The sequence below is a fragment of the Hibiscus syriacus genome, unplaced genomic scaffold (assembly GCF_006381635.1).
Source record: "Hibiscus syriacus cultivar Baekdansim isolate YM2019G1 unplaced genomic scaffold, ASM638163v2 tig00110279_pilon, whole genome shotgun sequence".
NCBI lineage: Eukaryota > Viridiplantae > Streptophyta > Magnoliopsida > Malvales > Malvaceae > Hibiscus > Hibiscus syriacus.
In genome coordinates, this window is record NW_024062659.1 from 1,213,289 (window position 1) to 1,226,740 (window position 13,452).

The 13,452-nt window shown below is 36.5% G+C and overlaps 1 protein-coding gene across 1 annotated transcript; it reads left to right on the top strand.

Moving 5' to 3' along the window:
• The first annotated feature begins 7,342 nt into the window (after window positions 1-7,342).
• On the top strand, window positions 7,343-9,243 carry LOC120115827 (exocyst complex component EXO70B1-like). The gene has a single exon (XM_039136425.1). The coding sequence runs from the start codon at window positions 7,414-7,416 to the stop codon at window positions 9,241-9,243; it is 1,830 nt and encodes a 609-aa protein (XP_038992356.1). The 5' UTR covers window positions 7,343-7,413.
• The last annotated feature ends 4,209 nt before the right edge of the window (window positions 9,244-13,452 follow it).

Genomic DNA, 13,452 nt, shown 5'->3' on the forward strand with positions numbered 1-13,452 from the left:
AATGACAAACAGGTAAGGAGACAAAGGGTCTCCCTGTCTAATGCCCCTACCTCCCTTAAAAAACCAACTAGGCTTTCATTCACTATAATAGAGAATCTTGAAGTTATCAAGCAAGCCTCAATCCACCCCTAAACCTCGAAGGGAGCCTTATAGCCTCCAATAAAGTCAAAATAAATATCCAACCCAAGGTGTCAAATGCCTTTTGCAAGTCAATTTTAAGAGCACACCTCCGGGAGAGCGGTTTTTGAGCATAGCCTTTCACAAGCTCCTCAGCCAGCAATGTATTATCAACAATACTCCTCCCTTTAACAATTGCAATTTGATTCAAAGCGATTAAATCAAGGAAGTAAGGAGTAAGCCTACTCACCATAATCCTAGTAATAGTTATATAAACTAGGGAAAAACAAGGGTCAAAAATCTTTAGCAAAGCAAGGATTAGGAACCTTTGGAGCCAAGAACACAACCGTAGCATTAAAAGAAGGTAGCAAACAGAGAGACAAAAAAGTGTTGAACTGCAGCAACAAAACCCTTCCCAACAATTGACCGAGCATATTTAAAAAGAATGCAGTATACCCATTAGGGTCTGCTGCCTTATCATTCCCTTGACACGAAACTGCTTCCCAAATTTCATTAGCTGAAACCTCCTTACAAAGCAAATCTGCAGCATTCTCATGCAGAGAAACTTGAAGCAAGTCTTTAAAGTAATTCCACACTAACACCCTCCACCTGAGGGTCCGAAGTACCAATCAACTTAGTATAAAAATCAGTCACGACCTTAGAGATCCCATCAAACGTGTCATACCTCACACCCTGCTCATCTAAAAGAGCACTAATAGCATTTTTCTTCCTTTTATCAGCCACAAAATAATGAAATTTTTTTGAACCAACATCATTCTCCTGAATCTATTTACCATTTACCATTTTAACGTTCGCGTTTGCTCCTAAAGAAAGAAACAAGTTGGCGGATGGCATGGCTCGTTTGGCTTGGACGTTACCTTGGGGAACTCGTGTTTTCTTCGATCCTCCTTCGACGGTGAAGGCAATCTTCCGCAGTGATCTACAGCATACTTGGCACGGTCCGTTTGTTAAATTAATCTATTTATTCTATTTCGGAATCATGTTCGTTAATACCCACTTGACGCTTCTTTCGGATCAATGTGCAAACCTGTTATATGATAGTGAAAGAACATACTATCATATTGGCAATTTTTTTATATTAGCGATTATTTAACATTCAGTCCCTGCACTACATAATTCTTTCCAATTTAATCTCTATTTTAATTAATTTTTGTTTATTCCTTATCATTTGACCTCTAATTGTTTTTCTGTTTATTTGAATTTTAAATTTTCATCATTTTTTTAATGTAATTCCTGAGTTTATTTATATTTTCAACCCTTCTAATGATTTTATATTATAAAATCATGTCATATCATTATCTTAATTTTTTAAATATGTTTTTATTTAATAATTTATTATAACATTAAGATATCATACATGCATGGACGGATGATAATTTTAAATTTTTAGGAGGGGGGCGACCACCTCACCAGCCCCGTCTAGGTCCATCCTGTTGAAAATTAAAGAACAAGTTGGGCTGCTAAGTAGCAGCCGGCTGCTAAAACAAATTGGGGAGGGGGGCTGCCCAAAATATTTTTATTTTTAATTACAATATTAGTCCCTAAGTTTTAACTATAAATACCCTAGCTCATTTAGCTTCAAAATCATCCCAAAATCTTCTAGTTCTCTCTCAAGTGTGTTGTGTAAACACCTGTAAATTTTCTCTTAGTAAAAGATCTGCAGCAGTCCGGAGACGTAAGCATAAATTGGCTGAACTCCGTTATCAAATTTCGGGTATTATTTTTCCGCTTTTATTTCGCATTCTCACAAATCTGGTTATAGGGAAATTACTTGTACTTGGTTTATTTCCTAACAACTGGTAATCAGAGCTTTTGGTTGTGAATTTTGTCAATTTTCTGCGAGGTTACTATTCATTACTATTCACGTGAATAGTGAATTTCGTGAATAGTGAAATTCGGTCGGCGATACGAGTTTGTCGACGGAGGTGTTCTAATACACGGCGGTTCGCAGAAATTGTCAGAAACGATCCAAACGAAGCCAGATTCGAGTGGGAGCGATGGCTGCAGACGAAGGGAAGGTGAAAATTGAAAAGTTCGATGGTGCGGACTTTGGCTTTTGGAAGATGCAGATTGAAGATTTTCTGTATCAGAAAAATCTATATCAACCTCTTTCAGGAAAGCAACCAGAGGGCATGAAGAATGAAGACTGGGCTCTTCTCGACAGACAAGCCCTCGGAGTTATCCGACTGACGTTGTCCCGAAATGTTGCTTTCAACATAGCAAAGGAAAAGACCACGGCAGGTCTTATGGCAGCTCTCTCCAGTATGTATGAGAAGCCATCGGCCTCAAACAAAGTTCACTTGATGAGGCGATTATTCAATTTGCGGATGACGGAAGGGGCATCAGTGGCTCAACACCTGAATGAACTCAACACAATCACAACCCAGTTGAGTTCTGTGGAAATTGAATTCGATGATGAAGTTCGAGCTTTAATTCTCTTATCATCTCTACCAGACAGTTGGAATGCTACTGTTACAGCAGTTAGCAGCTCGTCGGGAAATAGTAAATTGAAATTCGACGATGTTCGGGATCTGGTACTGAGCGAAGAAATTCGACGGAGAGAATCGGGTGAAGCATCAACCTCCTCAGCCTTGCACACGGAGTCCAGAGGGAGAACTTCAGAAAGAAATTCAAATCGTGGCAGATCCAAATCCAGACGGGAAAAATCCAGAACGGGAAAGAAAGATTTTACCTGTTATAATTGTGGCAAGAAAGGTCACTTTAAAAGAGATTGCCGAGCACTGAAGAAAGATACCGGTGCACAGGAATCTGCCAACGTGACAGAGGAGACAGGTGATGCCATGATTCTAAGCGTCAACAGTCCGATTGAATCATGGATCTTGGATTCAGGGGCATCTTTCCACTCCACCCCATGCCAAGAAATCATGGAGAACTATATCGGTGGTGATTTTGGGAAGGTTCATCTTGCTGATGATGAAACCTTGAAGATCGTCGGAAAAGGAGATATCCGACTAAAGCTGCCAAACCAGACCACCTGGAAGCTGACAGGAGTGAGACATATTCCTGGCCTCAAAAGAAATCTGATTTCTGTTGGACAGCTTGATGGAGAAGGATATAGTACAACCTTTTCAGGTTGTGAATGGAAGATTACCAAAGGAGCACTCGTCATTGCTCGTGGTAAGAAGACTGGTACTCTCTATGTAACCTCAAATTTAGAGAATATCATTGCAGTAGCAGATGCTGATGGAAAATCAAACCTATGGCACCAAAGGCTTGGCCATATGAGCGAGAAAGGAATGAAGATACTTCTGTCAAAAGGGAAGCTGCCGGATCTAAAGAATGTGGATGTCGGACTATGCGAGGATTGCATCTTCGGAAAACAAAAGAAAGTCAGTTTTGCAAAGATTGGCAAGGCACCCAAGGCAGAAAGGTTAGAATTGATTCATACTGATGTATGGGGACCATCCCCAGTTCCATCTCTTGCAGGCTCACTATATTATGTCACCTTCATCGATGATTCAACAAGGAAGGTGTGGGTTTATTTTCTGAAGAAGAAATCAGAAGTCTTTGATACCTTCAGAAAATGGAAGGCCATGGTGGAAAATGAGACTGGTTTGAAAGTCAAGAGGTTGAGGTCTGACAATGGAGGAGAGTACAGAGACAGTAGATTCAGAGATTTCTGCGCAAACAATGGGATTAAGATGGAGAAAACAGTTCCCATAACACCGCAGCAAAATGGCGTAGCAGAGCGCATGAACAGAACTCTGAATGAACGTGCTAGAAGCATGAGGATACATGCCGGATTGCCCAAATTTCTATGGGCTGAAGCTATCAACACTGCAGCTTACCTGATCAACCGTGGGCCCTCTGTTCCTTTGGATGGCGGAATACCAGAGGAAGCTTGGAGCAAGAAAGAAATAAACCTTTCACACTTAAGAGTGTTTGGTTGTATTTCTTATGTACACATAGAATCTGCTGAAAGAAGTAAACTTGATGCTAAGTCCAACAAATGTGCCTTTGTTGGTTATGGCGGTGATGAGTTCGGTTACCGGTTTTGGGACTACGAAAATCGAAAGATCATCAGAAGCAGAGACATCATTTTCAATGAAAATGTGATGTACAAAGACAGGTCAACCGCAGAATCAAGTAATACCGAGGCTGAAACAAAGGAATTTGCTGAGTTCGAGGAGATTTCTAGAAATGATGTTCAGATCAGTCCTGAAGCAGTTCAAGAGGAAGAACCAGGCACACCAGAACTGAGACGCTCCTCCAGAATTCCTAAACCAACCCAACGGTATTCACCTTCTTTACACTACTTGTTGCTGACTGACAATGGTGAACCAGAGTGTTATGATGAAGCAATGCAAGTGGAGGATTCAGTCAAGTGGGAGTCTTCCATGAAAGATGAGATGGACTCGCTTATGTCAAATCAGACGTGGGAATTAGCTGAATTACCACCAGGCAAGAGAGCGCTCCATAACAAGTGGATTTACAGGATCAAAGAAGAGCACGATGGGAGCAAACGTTACAAAGCAAGATTGGTTGTCAAAGGCTTTCAGCAAAAAGAAGGTATTGATTACAATGAAATTTTCTCTCCAGTCGTGAAACTGTCTACAATCAGACTGGTGTTGAAAATTGTAGCTGCAGAAAATTTACATCTTGAGCAGTTAGATGTAAAGACAGCTTTCCTTCATGGTGATTTGGAGGAAGAAATCTATATGAGGCAACCAGAAGGCTTCATAGAGGCAGGCAAGAAAAACCTGGTATGCAGGTTGAAGAAGAGCTTGTATGGTTTAAAACAAGCTCCTAGACAGTGGTACAAGAAGTTCGATAGTTTCATGGGTAGTAGTGGTTTTACCAGATGCCAAGCAGATCATTGTTGTTACATCAAGAGGTTCGACAACAGCTTCATTATTTTATTATTGTACGTTGATGACATGCTCGTTGCAGGCTCAAACATGCAAGAGATTATACACTTAAAGCAAAAATTGTCGAAGCAGTTTGCTATGAAGGATCTGGGCGCTGCAAAGCAGATTCTTGGGATGAGGATCAAGAGAGACACAAAGTCGGGGACTTTGATGTTATCACAGGCTGAGTACATCAACAAAGTACTCTCCAGGTTCAACATGCAAGATGCTAAACCAGTAAATACACCTTTAGGTGTTCATTTCAGACTCTCCAAAGAACAGTCACCAAAGACGGAGGAAGAACGTGCACACATGGTGAAGGTGCCGTATGCCTCAGCAATTGGAAGTCTGATGTATGTCATGGTTTGTACCAGACCAGATATTGCTCAAGCAGTGGGAGCTGTTAGCAGGTACATGAATAATCCAGGCAAAATACACTGGGAAGCAGTCAAATGGATACTCAGATATCTGCGAGGTACCACAAACAAAGCACTTTGTTTCAAAGGTGGAGATACGATACTAACAGGCTATGTAGATGCTGACTTAGCCGGAAATGTTGACATCAGAAGAAGCACTACAGGGTATGTCTATACTCTAGGAGGAACCGCAGTGAGTTGGGTTTCTCAACTACAGAAGATAGTTGCTCTCTCCACAACCGAAGCAGAATATGTCGCTGTTACGGAAGCCAGCAAAGAGATGGTCTGGCTCCAAAGTTTCTTGAATGAGTTAGGCAAGAAACAAGAAAATAATGTCTTGTATTGCGACAGTCAAAGTGCTATCCATCTAGCGAAGAATCCGTCTTTTCATTCCAGGACGAAGCACATACAATTGCGATATCATTTTATCCGGTCTCTTCTGGAAGATAGGATTTTGAAACTTGAAAAGATCAATGGAGCTCAAAATCCAGCAGACATGTTAACAAAGACGGTAACTACGGACAAACTGAAGTTGTGTTCAGCTTCAGTTGGCATGCTAGAATAAAAGACCAGAAATACTGCTGCATCGATCGAGGTGTGAAGACAGATTGAAATCAGTCTTCAAGTGGGAGATTGTTGAAAATTAAAGAACAAGTTGGGCTGCTAAGTAGCAGCCGGCTGCTAAAACAAATTGGGGAGGGGGGCTGCCCAAAATATTTTTATTTTTAATTACAATATTAGTCCCTAAGTTTTAACTATAAACACCCTAGCTCATTTAGCTTCAAAATCATCCCAAAATCTTCTAGTTCTCTCTCAAGTGTGTTGTGTAAACACCTGTAAATTTTCTCTTAGTAAAAGATCTGCAGCAGTCCGGAGACGTAAGCATAAATTGGCTGAACTCCGTTATCAAATTTCGGGTATTATTTTTCCGCTTTTATTTCGCATTCTCACAAATCTGGTTATAGGGAAATTACTTGTACTTGGTTTATTTCCTAACACATCCCTACACACACATCATGTAGACACGTAACTGTTCAAATTTAAAATCTTTATAAAAAAAATAATACTCCTTTTTATCACTGAAGTCGTAAAATGTTTTATAGGTAGAAAAGGCACTAATGACATCAAAGGAAACATAGTTGGATATTCAAACTCAAACTGAACCTATTTATAATAGTTTTGGTGTAGTGGATTGTCCAAACGTGGGGATGGTTGCCCCATTAATTATTGGCTTGAATTTCACTCAAGGATAATAATCCTTGCCAAAGGCATCATAATTAAGAGGCGAAATCAATGGGCGACAAGTTAGAGAAGGCTTTTTTAAAACCAAATTAAGACATCTCGATGGGTACATTATGAGTGAAATTGGCCTTTCTCTATTAATAAATTCCATGCTTTTTTATACTCAGACGAGTTAATTAAAATAAAATTATGTTATTAATAGAGAAATGTCTCTTAATTTATTAATAAAAATTCCATGTGATAATTTTTTAAAATAATAATAATAAAAACATTAATTATAAAAGTTCATTTATTTTTATTAAATTTTGGATTCTTTAAGAAATTTTTTATATTGCTATTTTAGAAGTCCCTACTTATTAGAATTTTTAAAAAGAAAAATACATTTGTCAAAATTTGATTGGATCACGTCGTCAATTTTTAATAAAAAGATATTCAGGGGCTGAAGTGATAATAAAATTTAATTTGAAAGGCTAAACCGACTGAAAAATAGTAAAAGGGACAAAAGTGAAAATTGTACTAAAATACAAGACTAAAGCAGGTATTAAACCATTATAAGAAAGATGTGGAGCAGCGCATAATCCAAAACAAAAATGAAACTTTGTGAGGTCAACGACCAATTCCCGTTATTTACGTTATAATTCTTCTTTTCTGTTTCTTAATCTCTCTTATCTTCTCGAACACAAATGAAAGGTTAAATTACAAAGTAAAATCATAATCGCCTTGCTTGGCTTGGCTACTGTTACCTCATCATGGGGAAGAGCCAGAACGGTGAAAACTTGGGAACCGACGGTGTATCGGACGGTGGGGATGAGAAGAACAATCCCGATGAGTTATCATCGGAACCCTGTTTTAAATTTGATCAAATCCTGAAAGATGTCGATCAATTCATCGAAAAGTTCGATTCCGGTGAGAATAATTTTACCTGTATTGACCAGTTCTTGGAGATGGTTGATTCCGAGATTGCAGCATATGAACTTAGGGAAGCCTCAGCTAAATTCGGCCTTAACATGGAGGAAGACGCCTCGTTTTTCGAAGTCGTAAAACGCCTTTCGACGATCATTCGTAGGCTCGAAGAATTACCATCCGATTCCGGTGCGGCTTCTTGTGTAAACCGAGCAGGCTCCGCTCACCATCGTGCCATGTTGTTATCCGAAAGCGAATTCCGTACACTTCTCGATCTAAATATGGATCGAAACGAAGGCGACCCGAGGTCGAAAACGGAGGAAGAGTTCCCGTATTTTTCGACTGAATCGATAGCTATCATGAACCAAATCGCTAGCACAATGATCTTTGCAGGGTACGAGGCAGAGTGTTGCATTGCTTATAGTGGTCTTAGGCTAAAAGCACTGGATGCCGAGTTGAGCAAGCTATCGTTCGAGAATATCAATGTCGACGATGCCGAAAGGATGAGCTGGGAATCACTGGAAGTCGAGATCGGTAATTGGATCCACATTATGAGACATTGCACCAACAATCTCTTCTCCAGCGAACGCATGCTTTGCAATTCGGTGTTTTCTGAGCATCCCTCGATTGCTCAGAGGTTGTTCTGCGAACTCGCGACATCCTTGACCATGAGGCTTCTTAATTTTCCGAATGCCCTGGTGTTGCCTAGACAATACTCAACGGAGAAACTATTTAAGTTCTTAGACATATACGAGGCATTGCTTGATTTGAACAATATGGAGATTGGCAATAACTTGTCTGCCAAGGAATTTGTGTCCGAGACATCTATGGTGCAATGTAGGATCGGCGAAACAGCGGTGAGCATTTTCTCTCAGCTCGAGAATTCGATCGAGAGTGACAATGCAGGCCGAATCCCTGTCGCAGGCGGTGCCGTTCACCCCTTGACTCGATATACAATGAATTATCTAAAGTATGCTTGTGAGTATAAGGACACACTAGAGCAAGTATTTCAAAAGCACAACGAAATGGAGGAATTGACCGTTGACAAAGTTCCCGAGAACTACACCGAAAAGGACGATCGGTGCCTGCAGGCATCCCCATTTGCATTAAAGTTGATGAAGGTCATGGACTTGTTAGATGCCAACATCGAGATGAAATCGAAGCTCTACCGGAGCCACTCGTTGCGTTACATCTTCTTAATGAACAATGGGAGATACATTTTGCAGAAGATCAAGGAGTCGACCGACATCTACGACATGCTCGGTCATTCTTGGTCACGGAAACGGACCTCGGAGTTGAGACGGTACCATAAATTGTACCAAAGAGAAACATGGAGCAACGTGTTGCAGACCATAAGCCATGAAGGTGTGCAAGTCAATGGGAAAGTGTCAAAAACCATACTGAAAGAAAGGTTCAAGAACTTCAACGCCTTGTTCGACGAAATCCTCAAGACACAGAGCACTTGGGTCGTAAGCGACGGACAGCTTAAATCGGAGCTACGAGTATCGATATCGTCGGTGATGATTCCGGCATACAGGTCATTTGTAGGGAGATTCCAGTCATACTTTGATAACAGTAAACAAGCAGGGAAATACATCAAGTATCAACCAGAAGATATTGAGGAGTTGATTGAACAACTTTTCGAGGGAAATACGACCTCAATGGTTAGGAGATGAAGAAGATAACACAATGCCTTCTTTTTCTTTTTTTTCTTTTTATTTTGTTTAAATACTAATTCAGTCCCTACCATTTTTATCCTCTTGTGTTTCATTCAATTCCACCCGAGTGGGACGGATTAGCTCACCTTCAAAGACGAGGGCTTATGCCCTCAAACTTTTATGATTTAATTACATTTTAAGTCATTTATAGTTTTGAAACTATTGAAATAGCTCTTACTCAAAAAATTGATTTAATTATTTTCTAACACCTTGTCAATTTAAAATTAATAAAAGGGAAAGGGTAACTTTTGCCCCTATAGTATACCCAATTTATCACATTCGCCAGTATCGTACTTTCGCATCAATTTAACCCTTGAAGTTGCTCAATTGCATCATTCTATACCCTACCCTAAACTTAAAACCCTAAATTATAAATCATAATCCCATAATCCTAAATCTTAAACCATAAATCCTAAGCCCTGACTTAGGGTTTATAGTTTAGGGTTTTAAGGTAGGGGTAAGATATAGAATGATGCAATTAAACAACTTTGAGAACTAAATTGATACGAAAATATGATAGAAACTAAAATGATAAATTAAGTTTACTACATAGTCAAAGGTTATCCTTAAGCCTTAATAAAATTAAGCATTAATCCATTTTTTGATTTAATTATTTATAAAGATCTTGTAATTTTAAAATTAGTGAAATAAAATCCTACCCTCTTAATTTTTATGACTTAATTATATGTTAAATTCACGTTATTTTTTAATAAAAATACATGTTCATTTTAAATTAAAGTTAAATAGCTTATTCCCTCGTAATTTAATTAAATCATAAGTTATATCTACTCACCTTCAGATTTAATCAGAGCCATTATTAGGGGTGTTCATTTTTTTGTTTTAACCGAATTAATCGACTTAACCGAATTAGTTCGGTTAATCCGGTCGACCACCAAATTAGTTCGGTCGGAGAATGGTTAATGCTTTTTTCAATATTCGGCTAACGGTTAATTCGGTTCGAAATCAGTTAATTAACCAAATTAACAAAAATTATTAAATATTAAATATATTATATATTAAATACATATTTTAAGCTCAAAACCATTAAGAATTAAGACCCAATTATTTTTTAACCACACTAGACTCATTAAATTATTAATACTTAATTAAATTTTAAACTAAATTTAAAAATATATTTCTATTATATTAAAATTAATTTAATTAAGAAAATTATTAAAAATTTTGGTTAATTCTATTAACCGACCGAAATAACAGAACTTTATTCGGTTCGGTTAATATTTTCAAAAAAAAAAGTTCAGTTCAGTTAACAATTAAAGAAAAAATTATGTTAATTCGATTAATGGTAATTCGGTTCGATCGGCCACTGTTTTAACCGATTGAACACCCCTATATTGTAACTATTAAATACAAAAATTAATTAATTTTAAATATATATATATATATAATTACAAATAATATGAAAGGTGAAATATAATTTGAAGATTTATTTTTGTAGTAGCGTCCCTTTTTCACGTTACGGTCTATTTCACATGATGTGTTATATATATATATATATATATATATATATATATAAGAGTTCATCGAATCTTAATATAAGTTGTTGAAATTTAAGAATTTAAATTTATAAGGTTAAATTCAAATTTTATCATTATTATTTTTGTAGTTAATTTATAAATTTCAATTAAATCTTAGTTAATTTATAAATTTCAATTAAATCTTAGATGTATCATGGCCTTAAATTGAAGAATAATCCATAACATAAACTTTATTGTATCAATATATATATATATATATATATATATTAAGAGAGAATCAAACCAACCTGTCAACTCCATTGTTTTGAAAATTGGACCGGACTGGCCGGTTCAACCGGTTTAATAGAGAATCGTTGCCTAGTCTGGTTCAATTTACACCGATTAAATCGCTATTAGTGAATCGGCCGAAATCGTTGAACCGTTCGAATCGAACCGGCTAAAAATCGAAAAAAAATGAAAAAAAAAAACGCCAATTTTGTTTTTTTTTTAAAAAAATTAAACCAAACGACGTCATTTGTTAAACGAGCCAAGTCGAACTCGAGTTTTGCTGAGCTCGACTCGAACTTGAAAACTTTAAAAGTAAGCTCAACTCGACTTAAACTCACGAGCTAAAAATTATCAAGTTCAACTCGTACTCGAAATATAATATTGAAACTTGAACTCGAAAATGCATGAACTAAAAAAATTTAGAAACTCGATTGAAACCTAAAATTCGAGCTTGATTAAAGTGAAAGAATAGCTCACTCAATGCTCACCAAAAGGCTACATGATTTTGAATGTCAAATTACCTCTATTATTTATAGAAGTTAGTTGTGATGCTCTTCTATGTTTCTTAGACATGTGAGATTGTTTTTTAAAAAAAAATTAAATCAAACAATATCATTTTGTTATGATTTTTTTAGCCCCAAATTTATTTTTTAATTATAGTTATATAATTATATTTATTATTTAATATGTTTTACCTTCAATATTATGTTGTAGTTAATTTGAATCATTTTGTTTCACTTGATTTTATGGTTTTTAACTTATATATGTTATGATTTGCTTTGAATATGACTTGTGATATAAAAAATTATTTTTATTAAATATTTTTGGTATTTTTATTTAATTTTTTAAATAATTATAACGCCGTCCGATTCTTCCGACCGGTCGGACCGATTCGACCGGTTGAATCAGTGAACCGATAACATGACCAGTTCACTAACTGATCCGGTTCGCTAACCGGTCCGATTTTAAAAACCATGGTCAAATCCAAGATTCTGATTCTGTCTGTGCAGCTATGGACCAAAATCTGTTGAAAATATTGAAAATTTAAAATTATTACATGTTTAAGATTGTTTTATGTACTTTAAATTGAAAATGTGTTTTTCTCCTAATTAAGTTTTATAAGTTTAAATTTAGTCCTTCAAAATTTTAAAAAATTGAATTCACCTCCTAAGATAGAATCTGCATCCATCCTCGCACGAATATTAGAATGAAAAAGTATTTTTCTTTGACCCACGCCCACTTGCAAGTTAAAGCTGTGATTCTTTCTAGGAACTAAGAAAATCACCGTGCCCAGACTCACTTTTTATCCAATAACCAGACCTTAAATTTTACAAGCAACGTACAAAGAAAAGCAGAAGCAGCAGCACCGGGATTCTGTTGAGCATGCGTAGGTGAAGAAGAAGAAGAAGGTCAACCAAAAACAACAACAAAGGGATGCAGATATTAAACCGGTATTCGGCGCACAACCGTACCGTCCCGCCGTCCCGTTGGAGCAGGTGCACTGCATGCACGCCTGAACCAAGCTACTTTAGCGACTGCTGTGTGTCACTTTGTCTGGGCTTTAGGTGAACATGTGATTGTGATCCTTTGTCTCACTGTCACTGCTGCTTTTTATACCATCATGCATAATTAATAAAAATTACGTGCTCTGAAATGGTACTGTTTCACGCAATATAAGCAATGCTATACAGTAAAAAGCTAAATAAACTTAATTGTGTAAGACTGTATGGGGCTGGTCGATGAAAGTTCTACGACACCTTAATTTAAGGTTAAAATAAAGTATTATTGGTTTTGTTATTATTTAAATAATAAAATTGATAAAAAATTATTTAAAATATTATTATTTTTTATTTAAAACATCAATTTTTTTTAATATTTTTAATAAAAATATCTAATAATAACAAAACCGGTAGCGCTTTACCAAATCTGGTAAAGAGCCAAATGATAACAAAACCAGTAAAAATAATAATATTTTAGGTAAATTTTTTATCAATTTTATTATTTAAATAATAATAAAACCGATAATATCTTTTTTTAATCATATATTAAAGCCGTCACACGTAAACATTTTCCGATGGTCCACTTGTTCCTGAACATGAGAAGTTGAATGATTCATTTTCGTTAAGAAACCCTTCATTTATATAAATGAAAAAAAAACAGCCATGAAAAAAATGGTTGTCCAACCATATAGGGATGTTCATTCGGTTAATTCGGTGGCCGAATCAACCGAACTACCATTTTCGAATTAACCGAACTTTTTTTTTCTTTAACCGTTAATCGAACCGAACTTTTTTTCGAAAATATTAACCGAACCGAATAAATTTCGGTTAATTCGATTAATTTTCGAATTAATCGAAATTTTTTAGAATTTTAGAATTTAATATTTTTTTAATTAAAAAAAACA